General features: G+C 38.4%; 2 protein-coding genes across 16 annotated transcripts in view; one reads left to right on the forward strand and one right to left on the reverse strand.

Moving 5' to 3' along the window:
- The window catches only part of Cask (calcium/calmodulin dependent serine protein kinase), a 328,516-nt gene that overhangs the window by 172,995 nt on the left and 129,519 nt on the right, over positions 1-26,002 (forward strand). The gene's annotated exons all lie outside the window — the stretch shown is intronic.
- On the reverse strand, positions 7,957-9,077 carry Gpr82 (G protein-coupled receptor 82). Its single transcript, XM_085837788.1, has one exon. The coding sequence runs from the start codon at positions 8,941-8,943 to the stop codon at positions 7,957-7,959; it is 987 nt and encodes a 328-aa protein (XP_085693914.1). The 5' UTR covers positions 8,944-9,077.

Genomic DNA, 26,002 nt, shown 5'->3' on the forward strand with positions numbered 1-26,002 from the left:
CCAATTAAATAATATACAAAAGTAGTTATATTTGGCTTCATCTTCTACTTTAGCATCTGTTTATATAGTCTACAAATATTTGATTCCCTACTTCACCCAGAGTGTGAGCTCTAAAAGTATCTATCAGGAAAGAGACTAAGTAACATTTTTATCACATACTGTTGGAGTCTGACCATTTGTCAACACTAAGTGACTTTAAACAACAGCTGGCATCATTTGCTCCCTATTGTACAGTTTAGTTAGAGCCAGGGAAGAACTGCTCACCTCTGTCACCCAGACTGTTGGCCAGGATCATGGGGCCAGCTGTGCACCAGCTCAAGTAACAGAAACTAGAGAGCTGCTAAGCTTTTTCCCTCTGTCATAATTGACACCTCCCCCACTCTTTTTATGTGGCCCCATGTCCAAAAGTACAGTGGCTCAGGTCTTCACAGAAATGGAAGTTAGCAGATGCGTAGGTGCCTAGGTCTCAGTTCTCGTTTCATGTTGGACCTTTTGCATTTGATTGGTTGTATCAGATTTTAAAAGTGGAATTAGTCTGAGTTCCAGTGAAAGAAACAGAGCTGTCTTTTGCGGGATCTTTTTTGTTTGTTTGTTTTTCTTGGTTTTTGGTTTGACTTGGGGGATTCGTTTTTGTTTTCTAAGACAGGGTGTGATGTTTGTCCCAGCTGGTCTTGAACTTTCTGTATAGCCAAGGTTGACCTCCTAACTCTACCAACCCAAGTGCTGATATTACAGAAATGTGACTCCCACCCTACCATGTCTGGTCAGCTGCAACTTTTTTTTTAAAGTGCTACAAGTATACAAGGGTAAAATAAGTTGTTGGGTGTGATCTTTATAGACAGACAAACAAATTGTTATAGAGAGTGGTGGTAAGTATCAGTAAAAGACAGAATCCGAGGGTTTCCTGCAGGAAATCTTGAATGAGGGGGTAGTTGTATGAGGACAGGAAGGCATTTCACATAGAAGAAACAGTGTGTGCAAGGACCTAAAAGTAGTTTTATTTTGGGTTATGTTAAATTAGTTTCTTTTTCCGAAGGACATACCATGTAATTTTTAGGAAGCACTTAGAAACCTGCTGAAGAAAGAAATAGAGAAGTAATTCTCAGACTGCAAATCAAGAAAGCACTAGGCAAAAGCACCATATTCCAGCTGTCAGTGAGACTCAACAGAGGGCTTACATTAATGTTGATAGCCTTTATACCATTTCAGGTACCATTATGTTGAAGGTACCTGAAATATGGGCGTTTTGCATGATTGAATTCAATGTTCCATTTATTTAATTGGCATTGTTGAATTGGGTATATTTCTCTAAAATATTCATCCAAAAGATATTTTTCAAGTGCCTACTATGTGGTAGAAACCGTCCTAGGATCTGGAGCTACACAAGTGAACAAAACAATCACAGCCCTAGTAGAGCTGACAGGGAGACAGCTAGAAGTCAATGTGCAAAAAGAAGTAAACTGGCAGTTTAGAAACTGAGAGAGGCACTTGGGAGGCAGAGGCAGGTGGATCTCTTAAGTCCAAGATCAGCCTGGTCTACAGTGAGTTCCAGGATAGCCAGGACTAAACAGAGAAACCCTGTCTCAGAGAGGGGGGGGAGGGAGGGGGAGAGAGACTGGGAGAGGGTGGAGAGGAAGAGGGAGAGGAGAGGAGAAAGGAAAAGAAAAGAGCAGTTAGATTGTAGCTGTATTTAGAAGGTTGTGGCAACAGAATTTCTTAATAGGACTTTAGTAACTTACCTAAATTTAGTGGGATTCCGGTGTTTATTCTAGTGGGTAATCCTGCTTGCCAGTCATTGTAAAACCTTCATAGCTGTTAGGTCTCAGGACATCCATATATAATCCAGAAATCCCCCAACTTCACCCCTCACATATAATACCAATATAGTTCACATGACTAATTATTTAACATTTCACTTGTTTTGTTATGTTAATCTTTGTTTACTTCTTTTTAATTAGTTAAGAAAATAGAAAGCCATGACAATACTACTCTTTCATGAGGGAAATTTCAGTTTAATTTGTCTCATCTAGCTAACAATTATGTTTGTATTCTCTCTATCTCTCCCCCTCTCTTTCCCTTCCCTCTTCCTTTCTTCTCTCCTTCCCCTTTCCTGCCTTACCAGATTATCTAAAAGCAGATTTTATATTGATTAATTACATTTTTCTTCTGCTTGGTATCTGTTTCCTTTTGAAATAATAATAATGAAGTTGAACGAGGTGTTTTGGTTAGATTTGAGTACATAGTACCACGAAGCCACAGTGGAAGCTGCTGGCATTGAAGAAGCGATTTCTCAAGAAATTGCACTTTTTAAAATGGTGAGTCTTTGCAGTTTAGGGAGCCATGTCATGATGATGTAGGATCTCACAGCAGTCTACTATTGAGATTGGGGTTTGACACTTGGTTTTGGGAAGCTGTCTAAGATGTTTTAATATGCCTAAACAGTACCCTGGCCTTTGCCCAGTAAATGCCAGTATAATATCTCCAACCCTCCAACTTGTGGCAACCAAAAATGTCTCCTGAGGCATAAAACTGCCCTCAGGTAACACCCATTGTTGTAATATTATATTGTGGTTTACCTCCTTGTAGACATTAATTGACGTATGTATATTCTCTTTTTTTCATCTATCTTCTTCCCTTTCTTTATCTTGTAAAAAGTTGGGGAAACTTCCATTATGATAAAGTGATGCCAAGGTCAGTGCAGCTTCTAGCTCCTTGGCTGACTCTTGACTCTCAGCTCCCCTGAACCCCAAAGCATCACCTGGGTTTGCAGAGACACAGCACACTTCAGCCCTCTGTTTCTCTCTCACTCTGGTACAACTTTAGTAATTGAAGACAAAGTAAAGCAGTTTGGCGTACAGACTGCTGACCAAACACAATTACACTCCATTCTGAGTGGGGCCTGGCCCAGGAGGTTTGAGAGCTCAGTGTTTAGTTCTCAAAACTGCTAGCCTCAGGTGCTACACTCCATCTAAGGCCTCCTACCTCAAGGTTTCTGGGTGTGCTTCCTCAATGGTTTCCTTTGCAGCCTTTGTTAGCACGCCTGACTGCTCTTTGGACCCTTTCTGGTCTCAGTTCTCCTTTCACCTGCTAAGTGCCTGACTTTCTTATAAATGTGCATTCTCCACAGTTACAGTAAACAATGGTGGCCACAGCAGTGTGGATTTCATGTAATGTTCCTTCCTCTTGTGCTCCCTCACTGGCATTTCTTTTATACCAACTACCACAATTCCAAAAGTCCCTGTGTTATAGTTTTAAAGAATTACTTCTCATCAAAAACAACTCACATTTAATTCTTTTTTAATTGAAAATATTTTTCATCACAATATATTCTGATTATGGTTTTTCTTCCCCATACTCCCAGTTCTTCCCCATCTCCCCTCCCATCCAGACCCATTCCTTTCCGTCTTTATTATAAACAGCTCACTGATAATTAGTACTTGAGAATGACTCTTAAGGTCCTTGAGCATCTTACCCACATTTTATGTGATTATAGGCTCTTAATCATTGAACTCTAAAAAATTTCTCACAAATTTTTAAAGGATGGATATTTCTTTTGCTTATTGGAAATAGTTCCTTCCAATACTCCTCACCTGAGCCCAGGGGAGCATGTGTCATATAACCAGACAGGTTTTCCATCAGTTATAAAATGTTTCTGTCTCTAGCTTCTATTTAACTTTTAACTTTTGAAATGATATCAAAGGGGGTAGGGGGTACCAGATGGCAATCCCCAGCTTTAGACCACACTACTGAAATACTCTTTTTTTTTTGGATTTTAAGATGTTTTTTATTTAAAAATAATTTACATATTAGTTTTGTGCAAAACAACTAAACATTAAAGAATTTTAGTGAGATGAGCGGCATTTGTTCAGTCTCTTTCTCTTTTTTTTATATATTTTTTTTATTACATCTTTTCCTCAATTACATTTCCAATGCTATCCCAAAAGTCCCCCATACCCTCCCCCCTACTTCCCTACCCACCCATTCCCATTTTTTTGGCCCTGGCGTTCCCCTGTACTGGGGCATATAAAGTTTGCATGTCCAATGGGCCTCTCTTTCCAGTGATGGCCGACTAGGCCATCTTTTGATACATATGCAGCTAGAGTCAAGAGCTCCGGGGTACTGGTTAGTTCATAATGTTGTTCCACCCATAGGGTTGCGGATCCCTTCAGCTCCTTGGGTACTTTCTCCAGCTCCTCCATTGGGGGCCCTGTGTTCCATTCACTAGCTGACTGTGAGCATCCACTTCTGTGTTTGCCAGGCCCCGGCATAGTCTCACAAGAGACAGCTATATCTGGGTCCTTTCAGCAAAATCTTGCTAGTGAATGCAATGGTGTCAGCGTTTGGATCCTGATCATGGGATGGATCTCTGGATATGGCAGTCTCTAGATGGTCCATCCTTTCGTCACAGCTCCAAACTTTGTCTCTGTAACTCCTTCCATGGGTGTTTTGTTCCCAATTCTAAGGAGGGGCATAGTGTCCACACTTCAGTCTTCATTCTTCTTGAGTTTCATGTGTTTAGCAAACTGTATCTTATATCTTGGGTATCCTAAGTTTTGGGCTAATATCCACTTATCAGTGAGTACATATTGTGTGAGTTCCTTTGTGATTGTGTTACCTCACTCAGGATGATGCCTTCCAGGTCCATCCATTTGCCTAGGAATTTCATAAATTCATTCTTTTTAATAGCTGAGTAGTACTCCATTGTGTGAATGTACCACATTTTCTGTATCCATTCATATTTTTCTATAATATCAAATAACCAACTCTTTAATACTTTGAAAAATGCAACATGATTTATAGAAATCATACAAAGACAAATATATTAAATAAGCTCAATGTATAATTTAATATAGCTTTCATTTCCTGCCAGAATGAGCAATCTGAAGAGAAACTGCATACCTCTTTGCATATCACCTTTTAAATATTAGTAATTCTAGTTTGGCAATATTATTTATCTTTAACATAGTAAATAGAACTATAAAGCAATTTAAAAAAAAAAAACAGAAAACCAACAGCAACAACAACAAAAAGATAAGATCTCAAATGCTGTTCACATGGTACCCTTCTCCACTTTGGCCTTCAAAGTTCTCAACTGCTGTTCACATAGATAAGATCTCATCATGTAGCCCTAGCTGGCCTGAAACTCAAAGATCTGCCTGACTCTTCGTCCCAGGTGCTGGGATTAAAGGCGTTCACCACCACACCTGGCCTTAAAGGGGATGTTTTTAAATTATTTTATTATTTTATGTGTATGGGTATTTTGCTTACATGTATGTCTGTGTCCTTGGAGGGCATTAGATTTTCTGGAACTAACATTACAGACAGTTATAAACCACAGTATGAATGTTGGGAATCAAACCCAGGTCCTCTGAAGAGCAGCAGTAACAGATGAGCCATTTCTCCAGCCCTGTAAAGTGATTTTTAAAATAACATTTTTTAAAAGTTTACATATATTTTAAACTCAGTGCAGTGAGTTAATATGATACAATTTCCATAAAAGCTCTGATCATTTCACTTCCTCTTAGTCTAATCAGTTTGGGGCTTAAAACTTTTTTTTTAAGATTTATTTATTACATATGAGTACACTGTTGCTGTCTTCAGACACACCAGAAGAGTTCATCAGATCCCATTCCAGATGGTTGTGAGTCACCAGATGGTTGCTGGGATTTGAACTCAGGACCTCTGGAAGAGCAGTCAGTGCTCTTAACCACTGAGCCATCTCTCCAGCCCCGGGACTAGACACTCATATAAGGATAAGTTGTTGTAACTTTGGAGAACTCTGGGCATTTCAGACAGTCTCCTACTGAAGTTATATGGAGTTATTCTGTGCTTTGCAGGTTTGCAAAATCACTATATTAAACATCTCAGTTTTCAGCCTGTACAGGTCACCGGGAATTTCGAGTTATCCTTTGTCTCTGCATGTTACTGAGCCAAAAACTTAATTGGTCCTATGAAAGAATGGGTACTCAGACTGGGGAGATAGGTACAGACTGGAGAGAAGTACTTGAGTTCAATTCCCAGCACCCAAGTAAAAAGGTAGGCTTGGTGACATGTACTTGTAGTCACAGTGCTGGGGAGACCAGCACTTACTGGCCGGCCAGCCTTACTTGTACAATCTGTGAGCCCCATGTCCCAGGGAGAGACTCTTTCTGTCAAAATCAACATGGATGACTCCTGAAGATAAGAACTAAAGTTAACTTCTAGTCTCTAAACCCAAGCGCATGTTCCAACACATGAGCCCACGCATGTACGCATGTATGCTTGCAAACACATACACAGAAGAATAGATATACACTGTAAGTATCTGAAGGCAGAATGTGTTCCAACTTTGGATATTTTAATCTCTCAGTTAAGGAATGAGTTAAAAAGAACAAGTATTTACTAGGTATGTTTCAGTATTGGATTTTGATGAGATCTACATAAAATGTCTACTAATTTTGAGCACATGGCTCTTAGAGAATCTGTTCTATGAATTGCTTCTACAGTTCTTGTTCAGGAGCCAAACCTGCTATGAGACTGTAGACTCACATGAACTTAATGTAAACCTCTCTTTGAATACCAAAGTGATCACCATGTGGAAGAGAGGAAAGTGAGCCTTTGAGCAGCTCCTAACAACGTGCCGAGGTGTGCTCAATGGTTGATTTTACTCAGCTGTTTCATTTGGTTCCATTCCCGAAGAGAATGCAAGTGCCATGGAAGTAGAAAAGAAAGATGCAGCTTATGATCATTTGAAGAACACTTTTTTTTTATTTTTTAATCATAATGTATACAATACAGAATATAATCACTCTTTTCCTTACTGGCAAGATTACATGAAAGAAATTATCACTAAGAAATGATTGCTTCTTAAATATACTTAAATACAGGAGGAATTGGGCTAACCACTTAACTTCATATCTGGGTTTTTTCATCAGTAAGTACATTAACATGCTTTGTGGTTGTGATGATTAAAATTGTAATCATGAGACATATACACAGAGGGCCTAACACATAGCAAGTGCTGACTAGCTAGTAGCTCACAATAGGAACAGTATCTGATTTAATAATAGTGATATGAATCAGGTCATATTTTCTGTTCCACAATTAAAGAAACTATTATGTAAAGAGAGTAAGTAGTTTGCCCAAAAGTCTCCATCTAAATAAGAGATGGAGCCAGTATAGTACCCAGAGAGTTTGAATCCAGAGGCCAGCCTTTTATCCAACATGATTACAATTCTTTATACTTCATTTGTTTAGTTTACAAAAAATAATTAAATATTTGGCAGGTACTATCATTGATAGCACCATTATTTATATTGGAAATATATAAAAATAGCATATAGATGGACATATAATTTTATATTTTTTTTATTTTGACAAGTGTAATCCAAATGTGTGTAAGTAAAATCTATATATTAACTATTAGAATCATTGAATATTGCCTTTTCCAGTAAAATGAGCCAAATAATACCAAATTGACTTCACACTGCATTATTCATGCAGTTACATGAGATTTAAATAAAAACATTTCTTACTGCTTGACTTTTCCAGTACTTACATTTTTAAATGATTTTTTCAAGTTACCAACAATATAAAATCTGACCATAGTTGTGTACTTGCATTAGGTTAGAAAGCAGGCAAACCCATAAACCTTTTTGGTTCTTCATCCTATAGTCATAAAATATTGTGTTTTGAACAGAATATCCACAACTGACTGAAAACAAAACAAAGCAAAAAGTCTGACTTCACACACAGTAGAATCCCTTTGGTATGCTTGACTTGTCTCTGAAAGTCTCTGCCATCTGGTCTTTCAATATAAGTAGAACTGTAAGTCCAATTTTGTGCATATATCTTTTTTTAAAAACCCATAGAGGTTTTCTTGGTGCCCATTAATGTCACTAAGAGTCACATGCATTTTTTTCTATTTTTTGGTGTTTTCTATCTAAAAGCCAACCATATGTTAGAATGTGCAGTGAATTAAGATTTTGTAAGGAGACCATATAGTGTCTTCTTGAATGTTTTATCTAATAAAAGAAATATAATGGGGTCTGTACTACTTCTGGCTGATGCAAGACAAGTGAGGATATTTTTTGCTTCTATTAAATAATTCAGCTGCTGACAGTCTCCTTCTCTCTGGTGCAGAACATAAAAAATGGGTTTAAAAATACTATATGGAAGAAAGCAAACTACTAGGAGGACCTGGATGATCAAAAGGTGTCTTTTCACAGATCTGTAGGTCAAATCTTTCTCGGTAATGGAGGTACAGGTCCTTACTCTTCGCAGATGGCTGACAAGAGAATAGTATGATGTTACTACTACTAAAAAGGAGAATCCAATAAATGTGGTTCCAATGAGACCCGCAATCTGAGAAGGTCTGGCTCCCAGTTCCATCTGCCGATTGTAGCACTGGCTCTGTCCTTCTTCTGTAGCCTCGACTACTGAGTAGTATAGGGTAACTGGAATAATTACGACAAGCACAACTCCCCATATGTAAATACACATTGTTCTGGCAAAGTTGGGCTGGCGAAATCTTTTCAGTACGTGACCATAAAACATTCTCTCGTAGCATGAGGTGGCCTCTTGCCTGGACTCCTTTTTCATTAAGGTAGCATAGCGGCTTATGGCAATCCAGCTTAAAATTAAGAGGCTGACAAACATACTTACATGCATAGATAGAGTTCCCAAAAAATTGACCAGTCTGCATTGTACAGAATGATATTTCCAATAAAAACCCCTCAAGAAATATATACCCATGAAAGGCATAGCAGTGCACACAAGTAAGTTTGCAGTCACAAGATTTGCCAAGTAGATATGTGTTGATGTTTTCTTACCTATTTTTGTTAAAAATACCCACTGAGCAAGTGAGTTTCCAAAGAGACCAATAATAAACAAAAAGATGTAAGTGATCGGTAAAGCTGTGGTAGAAATCACGGATGGTTGAATGCATGTCGAGTTATTATTCATTTATATTAGATTTTCTTGATTTTTGTCACAGGAGCTAGAATGGAATTATATATACTTAATATTAAAACTAACAACAACAGGCATTTTTGGTTTTGATGGAGTGAGAAAATCCAGGTTGTTTCTTACCTTTTCTAGTTGTCACAGTAAAAGCAACAGTACTTAAAACGATGGATAATTCCTTCGTCTAAAAAACAAAATTTGGTAGAAATAGTTAATTAAATGCCTGAGATTTATCATTCATAGGTTGGAGAAATTTATACTTATTAGATTATAAAGCAATATGTAAATGATTATAGATTTTTCCTAGAAATCTAGAAGCACAATAAGAGGGCAGTGGTACAAATGTGGGCACATTAACAGACCGGTAAAACACATCACTTTATAAGGTGACTTAAGAATTAATAGTTTTTATTAGAAAGTTTTTATATTTAAGCTTTTATTTTTAAAACTACTAAGTAAAAGCTAGTTTTTAATTTCAACATTGATTATATCCAGAAATCCAGAAGTAAACCCCATTCCAGATGAACAAAATACTCAGACAAGTTCCTGAATAAGGAGAAACTCCAGAACCCGTGGTCATTACAAGGTCATCAGTAATCTCCCATTCAAATACTGCTAAACTCTCACACTTCAAGAAATTACATTATGTGTCAACATTATACTTGGTATGCTCGATGGCTAGAGTACCCTAATGTGTCCTCTTCTGTTATCTAATATTTGTGGGTTTCCAGGATTTGTTTATTTGTTTATATAGAGGATATACGTTTTCAACCCAGCATAAAGTCTTTCCTGTGAATAAGTGAGAAATCCCAGTAAAACTCTCTTCTTTTGTGCCTTACTTACTTTTTTTAGGTGAGAATAACATAAAAAAGTTACTAGGTTCTGGTCAAACAACAATCCTGATTTCTATCTTCCAAAGTTGCAGTTATAATTAGCAACTTAATAAATTATATTTATTGATTTTTAATATGATTAAAAATTTCTCTGTTTTCACCATTGGCTTTGGGGGCACCATATTTTGCACACTTTTATGATTTATAGGAGAGTTTCTTAATCTTTTGTTAACCATCTTCTCTCTTTTGATGATGAACATAAAAAGGTTTTTCCACAGAGCATCTTCTGATCTCTGCCCTTTCAGGATTGTATTCTCTACCCCACTTCAGCATCTTGGTCTTATTATTTTCTGCATCTTGAATTGCTTTAAAATTACATTGGATTTTATTTAAAAATGAGGATCATTTCATAATACATTATCATTCTGAAACAACTTTTAAGCCAATCTCTTACCTAAATACTTAAAAAATTGTCTGCATTCAAGTACTGAGACCCTTTATCAAGGTCTACCACTATCTTCACTTTATTTCTTTATAATTTTTATTCAGAAATTGCATCATATGTTTCAGAGTGCCTTTATGGAACCTTAATCTGTAACCTTGCTGATTTCAAAATTAGGCAAATAACAATTGAAGTGAACCAGTTCATTTATTAAGAAAAATCCTCAGCCGGGCGGTGGTGGTGCACCCTTTAATCCCAGCACTCTTGGAGGCAGAGGCAGGCGGATTTCTGAGTTCGAGGCCAGCCTGGTCTACAAAGTGAGTTCCAGGACAGCCAAGGTTATACAGAGGAAAAAGAAAGAAAGAAAGAAAGAAAGAAAGAAAGGAGGGAGGGAGGGAGGGAGGGAGGGAGGGAGGGAGGGAGGGAGGGAGGAAGGAAGGAAGATCCCCTTCTGTTCAAAAGAAATGTTGGTTTTACCGAAGGGCCAAAGCTTTTTTAAGAGATGAAGCTTCTTTTATGCAAAGCTTCTGCCTCATAGCCTCTGCCTCATAGAGATAATGCATTCCATGCTGAAAGCAGCAGAGCTTCCTCTATGAATATCAGTAGCAACTATTCCCTAATGAAAGACGAGCAGAAGACTATTATTGAGATGTTAGGTGATGGTGAGTCTCTATAAAACAAATAACAACTCACTCCCCATTTTCAGCTTCCCAAATTCATGCTCTTCATGCTCCATTCAGTAACAGCCTTTGATTCAAAAGCTACTAGAAAATTAGTTACAAAAATATGTAAAATGCAATTAAACTTGAGAAGGCAAATAAAAGTGAGCTCTTACAGAATTGCTTCCAAGGAAATCTCTCCAAGTATGCATTCTCCTCAGCAGAATGTCTGTGTACGCACTGTGCTAATTTGACAAATGAGAAAACTTCTACAACTCTAGCAGTTACTCATGGCTATTTAAACACTTCTTGTGCTGACTACCTTATTTAATGATCAGATTTCACAATTCAAATAGTTTAGTCCTTTTAGATACTTACAAAGATTAAAAAAAAAAAAAACCTTTGTAAAGGTTAACTTTAAGCTAAAACTGAGCAAAAAAAAAAAAAAATCACCCTTACCTGTCTGAGTAGCTTATGCTCATTGACTGTTTCACACTCACAGTTCTCTGATCTTCACTCTTCCAGTATCCTTAATCAGTATGAGTAGAGTCTTGCATGACACCAAGTACAGTGGGGAGAAAAAGGGAAATTAGACTGTTGAAGAAAGTCAACAGTTACAGTAAATATAGTCAGTACCTCCTTAAAAAAAAAAAAAAACAAACACAACCCTCATTTCTCTATTTCTTTAGTGGGAGGAAGTTAGTGGGTAATATATATATATATATATATATATATATATATATATATAGTATAAATATGTACTATATAAATAAATATATATGTAGTATACTTATGATGGTTTCATGAAGTAGTTAGCTTTATTGTTGTGATTGGCTGAGGTTGCATTTCTAAGGTTTAATCTCACATAGCTAATTATTTTTCTGTGAGCATAGTAAAAGGAACTTCTTTCCAGTAACTCAATAAAATACCAATATAAATTTGTCTCTAAACTTAACTACAAAATCCTTTGTGAACAACTTCTTTGCAATCCATCTTTTCTAAGAGTAGAGGAAAACAAAATTTGAAGTTTTCTTATTTATACCGGCTTGCTCAAATCAAATATCACTAGGCTGCTTTAAAATTCATGGTCATCAGTGGTCTCTGCTGTTTTAAAATTGAAAAAAAAAAAAAACTGATGCCCAGAGATGCTTGTTCTCTGTGTGCTCAGAGTATATATAGGGACTAGAACCCAGTTTGGTTACTAATAAACAACTTTTCTCTACTTCTAATTGGCATGTTCTACCTCCATTTGGAGTTGAAATAGTGAGTACATGAGTTAGAACATTTTATGATGGATTTTGGAGGTAGCAAATATGTTTCAAAACAAATTAATAGTTATAGCATGTAGTCTGAACTGACCATAACTGAAGGCTAAATGTGCATTTAGCACTGACCACTGAGCAACCTGCATCCCCAGCCCAGTTCTGCCAATTCTTGTTTCCAAACCCAAGTCCACCTCATTTGCTTACCACTCGTCTAGTATGTAGATGATGAGAAGTTGGGCTTACTCAAAGATTGATCCTGAGAAGCTGGAGAGGGCAGCCTGATATCAGCAAAGCTCTGTCTTGGAGAATTGGGTTATAAGAAGGGTAGGAAAGCCTGGGTTACACAGTGGAACGATGGGCAGGAGGCTCTGTGCCCATTCCCCTGCCTGCCTCTGGCAAGAACTGTAATCAACCTTGACCTTCTGAAAATAGCTACAAACACATTAGTTATCTACAAGTTAACCTCCACAGCAATTTGTATGCTTTGTGTTAACTGATGCAGGGGATTAAAAGAACAAGGAGAGCTGCACATTCAGATGTTATCAGAAAGTCACCAGGAGTTGGAGGTGGGAGTACCAATAAATCTACAAATTGTTTGGCAATTAACATTTTTGTCATTTAGGTGAGCTCTTCTTTAGCATTTAAAGTAACAAAAGCAGAACAGGCAAAGGTAACTTCTGGAGATGGAAAGGGGAAGGCACATAATTTCTCCCCACTGTCCCACTGCACGTTCATTGTGGCCCATCTCCAGGATGTTTGCATATCCAGCAAGCCCTTTCCTAGAAACTGAGTTCCCCAAGATGAACAATTCCTTAAAAAGGTGGCCATTGCTCCATTCTCAGACCATTTTGGATTTCACTGTTATACATTTTCCTTAAACAGTACAGTTCACTCAGATGTTTATTGGAGTTTCTACTACATTTCTAGTAGCACATGGAGGTCCCAGAAGTAGAATGCTAACCACAAACTAGAGTGTCTTCAAATCCAAGGAAGATGTAGATGTGATGTGTTATACAGACTTGAGCTGCTCTGAGAAATAAAAACTGAGTGAATTGGTAAATCACAATGGTTCATTAAAAGAACTGAAAGGGAAGAACAGAGAATGTGTGATAAATGGTGGTGGAAAATGAGGCTCAGGGAAGAAAGGACTCAAGTGAGACGACTAGGTAAATACTATAAAAGGTCTTCTAAGACAGTAAACAATTCTCTCCAATAGTAGAAAAAAGTAATGGCAGGAAATACTAAGCTAACAAAAATATTACTTGTCATGGAGCTATTTCAAGAATATCAAACCTAGTTGCAAGTTCTCTAGGACATAGTGTGCCCCTTTGGACTTTGGGATCACAAGTTTTCTCTGGCTCTTTGTGTTCTCATCATTCTCCTCTTCAGAGTGCGGCTTCCTTTGTCCACATGTAAATCTCCTTATCTGATTACTTCTCCTACCATCTGCCCCCTCACTCTCCAGTACATACTCTTCTGACCCTTCTGATCTGCCTCAGGTGATGTTGTCAAATCTGGCCCCTGGAAGTCCTTTGGAGGATTTTAGGAAGAGTGATCCAAAAGGAAAGCTCATTCCGTTTTGCAGCCCATGGTGAGCTGGTGTTACTGCCTCTATCAACTTTGAGGGGTGGGTTTGAAGGTCACTTACCAGTTTCCCTCAAAACCAAAAGCAGGAGGACATGTGAAATACCTTATGTATCTGAACTTGTGTGTTTCAAATGGGAACTTACTTTTTGGCTCTCCAAGCTAATATCTAAACTGGCTACAACTGGACAGTTTAAAATTTGTCCATCTGACCAATCAGTAGCTCAGGGCACTGAGAGGGAAGCTATTGTGCAAGACAAGAACATGTGTCTAAATGTGTGCATATTAGAACGTCATTCTTAATTTCCCTCAAAGGGGGCCACGGTAAACCTTGTTCAGTTCAATGCTTATATAAGCCAGTTAGCTTTAGATGTGCAGTGCAGTCCTGTTACTCAAAGCTATGGTTTGTTCAAGTTCAGTGAACCTTCTGTTCTCTTTAGGATGTGGTATCTGGCCATAGCCTTGTTTCCAGTGCTACTGCTCTCAGGTCCTCACATTCTACTACAAGAATCTGTAGTCGTGGAAGACCCAAGTGTAACTAGAGTTTTAGGATAAAAGCGCTTTCTCCAGCAACCCTAACAGGCTGGCCTTGGCCACCCATCTTAATTTGCCAATTCAAGAAGCAAATGACAAATCGTGAAAAGCAGAGAAAGGAGAGATATTCATGTGCACATCAAAAAGAGGAACAGTGTCTGGTGACTCCAAATCCCTCGCAGGGTACTGATATCAGCTATAGATTAGAGGACAAATTGAGGCAAGGAGGCAAGAGTTGTGCATAATTATACAGCCTTAGTCAAGGTGTAGCCAGTAGTTTGTGTGACTCACAGATCATTGTCTCAGTTATGGTTCAGCAAAGGTAGTCTGTAGGCTTTCTTATTGTTCAAGGGAACAGGGTGGTCCCCAGGAGATGATTGCTCACACTCTAGTCCTCACTGGATAAATTTCATCATCTAGGTGATGGAATCCAAGGGAGTCCTGGTTTAGGATAATAACTGGACATCTTTAGGCACCTTTTAGGCATCTGGAACAGAACATGGTAAAAAGCTGACACTAAGATGCCCCCTTTAGTCCTGTCTCTGTGTCCTTGGCCTCAAAGGACAATGGAATAAGTGATAATTTGATAGACACTCCTTGAATGATTCATATTGAAAGAAGTAGACAAAGCTAGTGAGCCAGATTAAATGAGATAGATGCAAAATGAAGGCAGACACACCAGGCTTACACTGTGCTTTTAGGTCCCTGGGGGCCTGAATGAGAAGTCAGTGGTTTTTAGGACTATCAGGGGGCTTTTCCCCTCTTTTTATGGATGTGTACGTGTGTTCATGTGTGTGCAGTTGCATGTTCATATCATGTTTCAGAACCAACCATTCTTCCCTGTGGGTACTTTGAAAGGCAAAGGTAAAGATGTAAACGAGCCAGCAATTCTTGTGTTACTGCCATGCCTGTGCTATCTTTGAAGTGTACAAAGAAACTTATTTTCTTTCCTTAAAAACAGACATTTCAGAAAATAAGGCATTTGACAGGAGTCTGGGAGAAATGTGACCTATCACGAATTACCACAAGTAAACACATGCCCATATCACAACACAGCAACTGGGAATGCAAAGAGATTACGATCATGTATCAGTGCCCAGAATTCTCCATGTTTCTTTCCAAGAACAAGGTCGTTTTATTTCTAGCCACTTCTTTTTAATTTCTCTATAAAATTTTCTCAAGATTAAGACTGTGTTTGTGTCCCTTTCTGTCTTTACTCAAGGAGGAGGTTATATCAATGGCCAATGAAACAGAATTGGGCATGAGGTGTTCTTTCCTGTACCTGTTAGTGTTTGAATTCAATTGCTCATATTGAGAACCCCCAAAATTGAAGTACTGCAGTTTATGTGAACTGCTAGAACAATTGATAACAGCCAGGCATGGCAGCACAGGTCTTTAATCCCAGCACTCTGGAGGCAGAGCAGATGGATCTCTCTGACTTTGAGGCCAGCCTGGTCTACACAGTTTCAGGTCAAACAAGTCTATATAATGAGACCTTGTCTCAGAAAGCAAGCAATCGAGGGAGAGAGGGAGAGACAGAGAGAGAGAGGAGAAGAAGAAGAAGAAGAAGAAGAAGAAGAAGAAGAAGAAGAAGAAGAAGAAGAGGAGGAGGAGGAGGAGGAGGAGGAGGAGGAGGAGGAGGAGGAGGAGGAGGAGGAGGAGGAGGAGGAGGGAGGGGAGAGGGAGAGGGAGAGGAGAGGAGAGGAGAGGAGAGAGTTTGGGTGATGGTGGCACACCCCTTTAATCCCAAGGAGATCTCTGTAAGTTTGAGGCCAGCCTGTTCTACAGAGCTAGTTCCAGGACAGCTGAGGCTACACAAAGAAACCCTGTCTCAAAAAAAAAACAAACCAAAATTTGATAATAAATGACAACCACTTAACTATATTTTATATTTATGTACATACATACATACATAGAAGGTTTAAGATATCTCGGAGATAGATGCTTTTATTTCTTCAACAGGACAAGCATATCATGTGTTGTAACACAACTAGGGCTTGAGTTGACCCCAAGTATTAAAGGCTGTTTATCCTGACTCACATTAGATAAGATAGCACTCACAGAATCTGTTATTTTTTATTTTATTTTAAAGGCATTTCATATATTTGTATCATATCCTTTCCCGTCCTCCAAATCCTCCCCACCCAGATTCACATTCTCTCTCCCGCATTCCCCTCCCTCTCGACTATGTCTCTTTCTGTCTCTCTCAAAACAAGAAAAGACAACCAAAACAAACAAAAACTAAGTAAATAAGATAAATAACAACAAAAAGAAAAGGCACCCATACAAAAAGCATAGTCTGGGCGTTGGTGCTTCTGATAAGGTGACCAAGTATCTCATATCTCCTTTGACCAAAAATAGCTTTTACTTATGTTAACTTTTTATGTAATCTGAAGCTTATATTTTGAGATCCTAAATTTAATGTTACCCTTTTACACAGTGGATTTTAGCAGTCATTGATAATTCCTATTAAACTAGGAGTCTCATCCATTGGCACTTGCACCTTTTGATATGTGGAAATAGTTTAGAGTTGAAATCAGTCACTCTAAACAAGTATACATACATGGATGTTTCTAATATTTTCTTGTTGCCTTTCTTTTAGGAAACACCAACCTGAAATACCTAGTAGAAAACAATTGGAAAGAAAAGCTTTGTTACATTCTAACATGGAACAGTTCTGTAAACTGCTTGCATCTTTAGAGCTCTGGCCAGCAGAGGGCAGTATATCACTGCAACACAGCTCTTTTTTTTTTTTTTTTTTTTTTTTTTTAAATATATATAATTTGCTTAGTTTCTAGCTGGAAATGACTGCAGTACAGGCTGGGGGAATTTTTTTTTTTTAATATTGAGGGGTTTGTCCTTTTAAGCTCTAAGAAATCTATAAATTTACTTTTTCTAGTGCATGAAAACCATTTTAAAAGTGATAAAGTGAAAATAATTTTAAAACAACAAATTCTCTCAAGATGAAAGCCCAGTGCCACTCATCAGCCATGAATAGGATAAATCATTTAAGGCTTGGCTTTGTCTTATTTTGTTTTAATGATTATCATGAGTCGCTTTTGTGAAATATTCATGACTCTAATTATCCTGGAGGTTAAAAGAAAGTCTGGCAAGCTGAGTGTGGTGGGGCACACCTTTACTCCCTGCACTCAGGAGACAGATGGATCTATGTGAAGCTAGTCTGGCTTCTAGGACAACCCAAGCCACATAGTGAGATCCTATACCCACTAAAATGAGAAAAAGGAAAAAGGAAAAAAAACAGTCTAACATTTTAGCATGGGACAATTTTGTGGTCACCTTGTGGGATTTAACTTCTAAAATAAAATTATAGCAGCTAATGGATACAGTTTGAAAAGTCAAGTAATGCTAAAGGGCTTATAATGAAAATAGTTAACAAATGTATTTGAAAGGATATTTTATCCTCTGAAGAAAGTACTAGAAGAGATCCCCTTCCTCCTCCACTGTCCTCCCTTCTTCCAGTAGCAGGCCAACTATGCCGATACTTCCTCCTAAAAGTGCCTCACAGCTCAGCTCTCTACATCAGGGCCACATCCATGGTTTTATCCCCGAGAACGTGTGGTTTGTCACTAAATCTTCAGTCACCACCTTCCATCCTGCATAGATCTCTCACATGAGTACACAGTTCCCTCATCCCTCCTCACAAACAAAAGAGCTGGCAAGTAAACTCACTCAAAGAACTCACTTTTCCTTAAAGAAACGTCTTCTATCCATTATTGCATCTTTAGGAAGTAGTTTGAACATACTGTTTTCATTTTCATCTACCACATTTCTTTGAATATGCTTTCACTTTTGATGACCTGACGAGGCTTTTATATTTTTTCCCTTTAGAGCAGTAAAATGGCTCTCTCCCTAGGGATTAATAAGGTACTGTAGCTTAGAGTCCACTGTTTCCTCAGCAACATTCCTCAAAGGAAAGAGAATTGTGCTTTGCAGAGACCTCATGTATCCAGGTCCTGGAAGTGTGGAACTGCTTTGGTTCCTTCTCATACCAAATGTATCACAAATCTGGCCCTTTGTAATTTTCATCTATGAATATCTCTTTCTGTGCTTCTAGAACAGCAATCTAGCTTGGCAAGGAAGCTAGAAGAAAAGCCTAATCCTGCTAGCTCTAGAAGTTTATTTGCTCCTTAGAGCTAGGTATTCTCACTGACATCTACAGTACCACAGCCTGAAAGGATGTAGAAAAATGATCCTTTCAGAAGGTTAAGGGAGCAGCCCTCCCACGCCTCTAGGCTGTACCCATCACTCAAGGTTTCACTCTTATGAGGGTCATAAATATCCGATCATTGGATCAGGAGACTCACTTGCTTCACTTGACTATCTTCTCTTCCTAGTTGCCACACATACTTGGAACCATGTAATCTTTACCCACAAGATCTGACCCCATGTGTCCTGTGTTTTTCAAGCCTTGCTGGCCACAAAGGGGAAGTGAATATAAGCATGCATGCAAACCTGTCAGTTCCCTTTGCAGCCAGCTCAATGTGTTCGCTTAAAAATATAGAGGAAACGGTGTTTTTCTTCTGAGTACAGACTGAATTTCCCCATACAGATGAGCATTTCTGCTTCTGACAGATGGAGAGGGGGTGTGGAAAAGAAGGGTGCATGCAGTTATGAGAAAAGGGTCTTAAAAGAGAAAGTAGGGACACAGAGACAAAACTGAACTAGGGAAGAGAAAGGTGCTACTGAGTACAGGAAAGGAAAACAGCAGGAGGGAGTGTCCGGGGTGCTAAGAACATCTCATTTGGAGGACAGCAGAAAGAGGCAGGAAGGAAACTGAGAAAGGAACTGCTATTAAAGGACTCTTTGTAAAGTCTATGCCAGCAGGATTAGCAGAAGGCATGAAGAACTTTGATCTAGAAACTTGCAGTTGGCCAATATTTGAAAATTGGGTAGACTGGCCATGGTGGTATTCACTTAGAATCCCTGAACTTGGAAGACTCCATCACTAGAATAGCATGTTGAACACCAGCCTGGGCTATGTGAAGAGTTCCTGCCTCCAAAAGAACAAAAGCAAAAATAACACAGCAGAGGGCAGATCTCTAGGGAAGTGACCTTGTTGCTATTTTCCATTGTAATATGAAGAGTAGTTCAGTGATCCAGATTATACAGAAAAGTCGAGGCTCAGATACATATTAATGTATCTTCTGGCATCTGTCCAGATGCCCTCACAGTCTCTGCTTGCTGAGTCTTATAGAGTATGGCCTGGCTAGCATAAAGCAGAATGTATCGGCTACATCTCCAGAAGCTAGGATTCAGTTCGCTTTGTGAGTTTCTTCTAGAGTTGGCCCACAGTCACTTTCATTGTATACCTCTCTAGATCTCATGTTTACCCTCAGCTTCCAGCTGTGTATTTCTGCCTTTCCCCTGGTATTTGGCTATTTGGATAACATACCAAATATTTTCTGATTGCTGGGTACCCCAGGATCATTCAGCCCTCTTAACAACTCTCTGAGTGAGGTCCAGCAATTACTCATGTTTTTCTCTGTAAGAGAAAGAATGTGTCCAAGGCAACTTAAAAATGATGGAGCAAATATTTGAACTCAGGCAGTCTTTTAGCCTGTCTATTTTGCTAGCTCTCTGTTCATTTTTTACTGAAGTGTTATTAAGCTCTAAGTTGCATTTGGCCTCACCAGGCTTCTTCCCATGGTCATATCAATAAGTCACAGATTGTACTCCCTATCCATTGGCCAAACTAACCCACTGGACTGTTGGACTAGGCAATACTGACATTCCCCCACACAGCTTCCCCTTAATTTTCTTTCCTTCTCTAGAGAACCACTAATTCTTTCCCATGACATGTTTAGTATTTAATCAGGACATCTGATCGAGACATTGTGCTTCTTAAAAGTATTTTTATGTAATTATACACAAGTGCTTAGGTTTAATAGTTTTAACTCTCAGAAAACATTTCTATTTTTATGTTCTCAGGGGTCCCCTCATTTAATACCTCAGTATTATTTGTAAGTAAAATGCTAAGATATCAAAAATATGATCTGATCTATGAATTTTAGAGTCCTTGAGGAATGTATATTAAGACTAGTGACTAGCTAGATTTATTTTTTTAGTTAGTTAGTTCCTGACTACAGTTTCCCCTCCCTCCTTTCTTCCTGGTTTCTCACTACCACCTCCCCTCTCCACCCACCCATCCACTCATCCTCTATTTCTCTTCAGAAAGGGGCAGCCCTCTCATGGGTATCAACTAGCTACAGTATATCAAGTTGCAGTAAGACTAGACACCTTCTCTCCTATTAAGGCTAGAGAAGGCAACCCTGTAGAAGGAAAGGGTCCCAAAGGCAGGCATCAGAGTCAGAGACAGCCCCTGCTCCCACTGTTAGGAGTCCCACAAGAAAACCAAGGTACACAACTGTATCAGATGTACAAAGGGCCTAGGTCAGACCCATGCAGGCTCCCTAGTTGTTAGTGAGTCCCTATGAGCCCAGGTTAGTTGATTCTGTGGATTTTCTTGTAGCATTCTTGATACCTCTGGCTCCCACAATCCTTCTTCCCCCATTAATGCAAGATTCCCCAAGCTCCACCTAATGTTTGTCTGTGGTCTCTCTGCATCTGTTTCTATCAGTTGCTAGGTGAAGCCCCTCTGATGACAATTGAGCTAGACACTAACCTATGCGTATAACAGAATATCATTAGGAGTCGTTTCATTGCTTGGTTTTTTGTCAGTCATGTTTGGTTCTGTCGTAGGTCTCTAGGTTATCTAGCCTCTTGTTCCTGGCCCTGAAGGCAGTATCAGGGGTGGACTCCCTCTCATGCTGGATCAGTCATTGGTTGGCCACTCCCATACTTTCTGTACCACCTTTACCCCAGCACACTGTGTAGGTAGGACAAATTGTAGGTCAAAGTTTGTGGCTGTGTTGGGGTCCCAGTCCCTCCACTAGAAATGTTGACTGGTTACAGGAGATGACCAATTCAGGCTCCATATCCTCTATTGCTAGGAGTCTTATGGGCTCGATTTATTGATAAAGGGTGTTTTTTATTTGTTTTTATTTTGTCCTTGCTATTGTTGCCTGGTAGAAGAAGCCTCTGAACTAAGTATAAGTATATACAAGTTGAAGTTATTTGTGACCCATTTCAACAAGAAAGGATTGATGCCCAGAATATATAAAGAAGCACTTCAACAATTTTCAAGAAAGAAAGAAAGTAGTTAAGCAACTGAGGAGGAGGGAGAAGTGCAGCTATGAACAGACCATTCACCTAAGAGAAAGCCTACATGCAGGAAGTATTACAAATGACACTCCATTGCCCTAGTGATCAGGAAAGTGCACACTGAAGCCACAAGGAGATATCATCTTACACCTATCAGATTGACAGAAAGTAGTGTGTGATGAAACCTAGTGTTAGTGAGGATGTGGGCAGCTAGGAGCTCATTTCTGCCCACTTGTGAGACTGGGTGTATAAGTAGTAAAATTGCTTTGGAAAATGATCAGAACTGGGATATGCTGAAGGCCTTCAGTCTTACAGCCAGGCATTGTTGCTTTAGGTGTCAACTCTAAGGGACCTCCATGCAAGGACCTTTGGCAAGCAGAAGACTGCTCCTACTAACAGAAAAACTGGAAACCACCTATATGTCCGTTGGTGGGGGAAATGGAGAAATGAACTCATGTTGTTTTGTGTCCTACAACACTTCATCTATGAAAAGAAATAAAGCCTTTGTGTTAGACATAGATAAGCAGAACTACAGTGGGAAAGAGCTATGAGATGATAAAATAGTAGTTACACCACATGTAAACTTAAAAAAAAAAAAGAAAGTGTAAGCCAGGCAGTGGTGGCGCACGCCTTTAATCCCAGCACTTGGGAGGCAGAGGCAGGCTGAGTTCGAGGTCAGCCTGGTCTACAGAGTGAGTTCCAGGACAGCCAGGGCTATGCAGAGAAACCCTGTCTCAAAAAACCAAAAAAAAAAAAAAAAAAAAAAAAAAGAAGAAGAAGAAAAGTGTATCTTGTTATACACATGTGTTATAAAAGTACAAAAAAAAACCCCTCCTTACCCAAGTATAATAATGCACACCTGTAAAATCCCAGTATGACCAAACAGTAAGATAACAAGTTCAATACATATCATTTTCCTGTTTCAAGAAAAAAAAAACATAGTTTATATACATATAAAGTAAACTTACACGTGAAATTACCAAATAAGATAAGTAGTGGCTAACTGTTGCTCCTGAACTAATTTCACTGGGTGACCAAAGCTAAAAGTGACATATATATCCAAACTGCAACTGAAAATCTTTTTCAGAACTCATTCTGTGATGATTCTTTGTGTTTTTATGAACTTGAAAAAAATTAAATTAGATAAAATGTACCAATTTACCTTTTTTTAAAAAAAAGTATGCTCCATGTGTCTGGGCTAGTAGTGAATTAGCTTTCAAGAGTCAAGTAGAGTTTGTAAGATATACAAATGTATGGCAGCCAGAAAGCCAGTCTTGCATGTTTGAGGATTTGGGCACCATACAATTTTGATAAATGCTAAAAGTTTTTGCATTAATTGCATATTAATAGTACTAAGTTTTGAGGTGGCTGGGGTTGTTTGTTTTTAGTAACTATCATCTTGGAGGCTTAGGGAAGTAGATCAGTTGATAAATTACTTGCTACACAAGCAGTAAGACCAGGCTCTAATCCCCAGCCTGGATATAAGTACGCGTTTACTTGGATTCCCATTTTGTTGCTTGTAAGCATGAAGGAAGAAAATAAGAGGCAAAGTGGAATTTAGGACAAACCTGTTTTCCATAACTAGGACCATTGCTCCCACCACCAAGTCCTCATCTGCAAACCCAAACTGAGCTAAGACATTACAGCAGCCATTCATCCAAGCATAACCTAGACATTTCTCTATAAAGATTGCTATCATTGCATTAATAGAAAACTATTTCCCATCCACAGATGATTTAGCCATCTATGTTTTTAACAACTAACTTCTTTATTTACAACTAACTTTTAATTCCATTTAAATTTCCTTTGGTGTGGTACAAGGTGAGGATATAAATTGGCTTTTTATTTTAAATTTGCACGACACTATTTATTAAGCCATCTCTTCCTTCTTGAAGCTCTTTGCAGTGGTTCCTTTATTGGCAATGATTTTCTCTCAGGGAAAGGGATGTGTAAGAGTTACCTTAGAAGCTTTTCAAAACTATGCCCACGATAACTAACAAAGCTTTAGGTCTTCCTCTGATTAGTTCCTACCCACTTCTGAGTGTCAGTCACATTCTAATACTCTCCTCACATCACCAAGGGTCTACTTCAGATGTGTATTCCATTCCCCTGGTGAGTTTTTCTCTGCATTTACTCCCTTGGTTGTTTGTTTTTTAAATCAAAGGTTACAAATGTATTGAATAGAAATAAAGTAAGTTTCTATCATCAGATTAAGTATCCCTTATCCGAAATGGTTAGGACCATAAGTGTTTCAGTTTTTGGAGTTATTCCGATCTAGGAATATCTTCACAGACATTACTGGTTGAACATTCCTACCCTTAAATTCCAGTATCTAGAATTTTAAAATATTTCAGATTTTGGAGCATTTTAACTTTCAGGTTTTAAAATTAGGCATGCTGAGTATGTACTTTAGAAACCTAAAAAATAATAATTCTGCAGCATTCATATTGTCTCTTGAAATTTTTCTACTTTTGTGTTTTCTGGGTAACTTTAAATAGGCTTTGGTTGAAGTAGTTGTAATTTTATTAGTTCTATTTTTGTATAAGCAGGATAATCAAAGCTTATATAGAATTGTTTTTTTTTTTTTTTTTCTAGGATGGTAGAGACAGACACCATCTAGCCTGGCTCTGTGCATAGTACTTTCCAAAAACTAACAGCAGTGCCTAGTATGAGATGTCATTCAGGGAGGCAGGCAGTTCATGTTGCCCTTCTATGGCATTGTACATGTGAGATAGTAGTTAGAAGCTTATTCTGTCTGAAGATCTTTTGTAAGGTGAAGATATGCATGTACTTCTGAATTTCCTTTTTCTGTGTATATCTAGAACTAAGCCTTATGTTGGCAGTTGGAAAGTCAGTATTTCCTAAGTACATACAACAGTGATCAATAAGACATTATATGTAATAAATATCTCTAAATTTAGTGAGTCAGTAGCATGTTTTTTATTAAATTCTAGAACTCTTCACATTCAGGCTAATTTAAAGAATGTTTAAAGATGAAATTTCTATCAGTAAAAAAAATTACAGGATTACTATAATCAAATTTTACTTTATTACAGTTAGCATAAGTTAATTCAGTAAAACATTTTCAAATATTTTATAGAGATCATCATTTAATATAGATAGTAAGATCACTTCTAGAGCTATGAGTATTTTATTTTAATGTTCCTGAACATTATATTTACTGATGATAATATAGTTTGTGTGTGATACATGCATGTATGCCGGCATGTGTCTGTGTGTGTGGTGTGTATGGTTGTGCATGCACATGTGTTCTGATGTGTACAGAGGCCAGAGGAGAACAGTAGGTGCCCTGCTCTATGTATCTGCCAAGTCAACTGGCCATCAAGTTCCCAGGATATGTTCCACCCCATATGCTTTGGTTACAGCTGTGACCCACTGTCTTAGACACAGTTATCATTGCTGTGATGAAACATCATGACCAAAAGCAACTTGGGGAGGGAAGGGTTTATTTGGATTATGAGCTTCCACATCACTTCATTTTTGAAGGGAAATTTGAGTTTCAGGGCAGAAACTCAAGCAAAACAGGAACCTAGAGCCTGGAGCCAAAGCAGAGGCCATGGAGGTTGATGCTTATGGCATCCTCAGCCTGTTTTCTTATAGAACCTAGGACTACCTGCCCAGGGGTGTCCCCACCCACAATGGGCTGGGCCTGCCCCCATCAGACACTAATTAAGAAAATACCTATAGGTGATCCTACAGCTTGATCTTTTTCTCAAGACATTTTCTCAATTGAGGCTCCCTCATCTCTGATGACTACTTTATGTCAAATAGACATAAACTAGCAAGTACACTGAGCCATCTGTACAGCTCTTGATAATATTTAAACTGTGTTTATTAATGTGACATTAAAAGGTAGGGAATGCTTACCACTGATAGGATCCAAGTTTTCATTATTTAAAATTATACAAACAGTTACTAAATTTCATTTATATATTATCTAATACCATTGTCAGGACACCAACTAAAATTGTTTTAACACTTTTTATAAGCCTCTAATAGTTTTTATCGACAAATGTTATTTGTATTTCCAGATATACTTCTGCTTAACCTATTTTTTTTGTTGTTGTTTTTTTTTGGGGGGGGTTGTTTGTTTGTTTGTTGGTTTTATGGTTTTATGGAGACAGGGTTTCTTCTCTGTGTAGCCCTGGCTGTCCTGGAACTCACTCTGTAGACCAGGCTGGCCTCAAACTCAGAAATCTACCTGCCTCTGCCTCCCAAGTGCTGGGATTAAAGGCATGCACCACCACGCCGGGCTTTAACCTATTCTTTATTCAACCTGTTTATGCACTTTCTGAAATATAGTGCCAAATGAAACTGAGTGCTAAAACTATATACAAGCAAATATTGAGATAAAATCCTGCCCAACCAAAAGTCTGCATGCTTTTTTCTCGTCCAAGTTATTTTTTGCAGTTTTTAAAAACTATATCATTTCTCCCTCCCTCTCTTCCAACTAATTCGACCTATATCCCCACCTTACTCCCTCTTATTCATTTCATTATTATTCTTACATATATGTGTAAGTATATAATTTTGTAAATT

This window comes from Mus caroli, unplaced genomic scaffold (genome assembly GCF_978045245.1).
Source record: "Mus caroli unplaced genomic scaffold, Mus_caroli_1 scaffold_5, whole genome shotgun sequence".
Classification (NCBI taxonomy): Eukaryota; Metazoa; Chordata; class Mammalia; order Rodentia; family Muridae; genus Mus; species Mus caroli.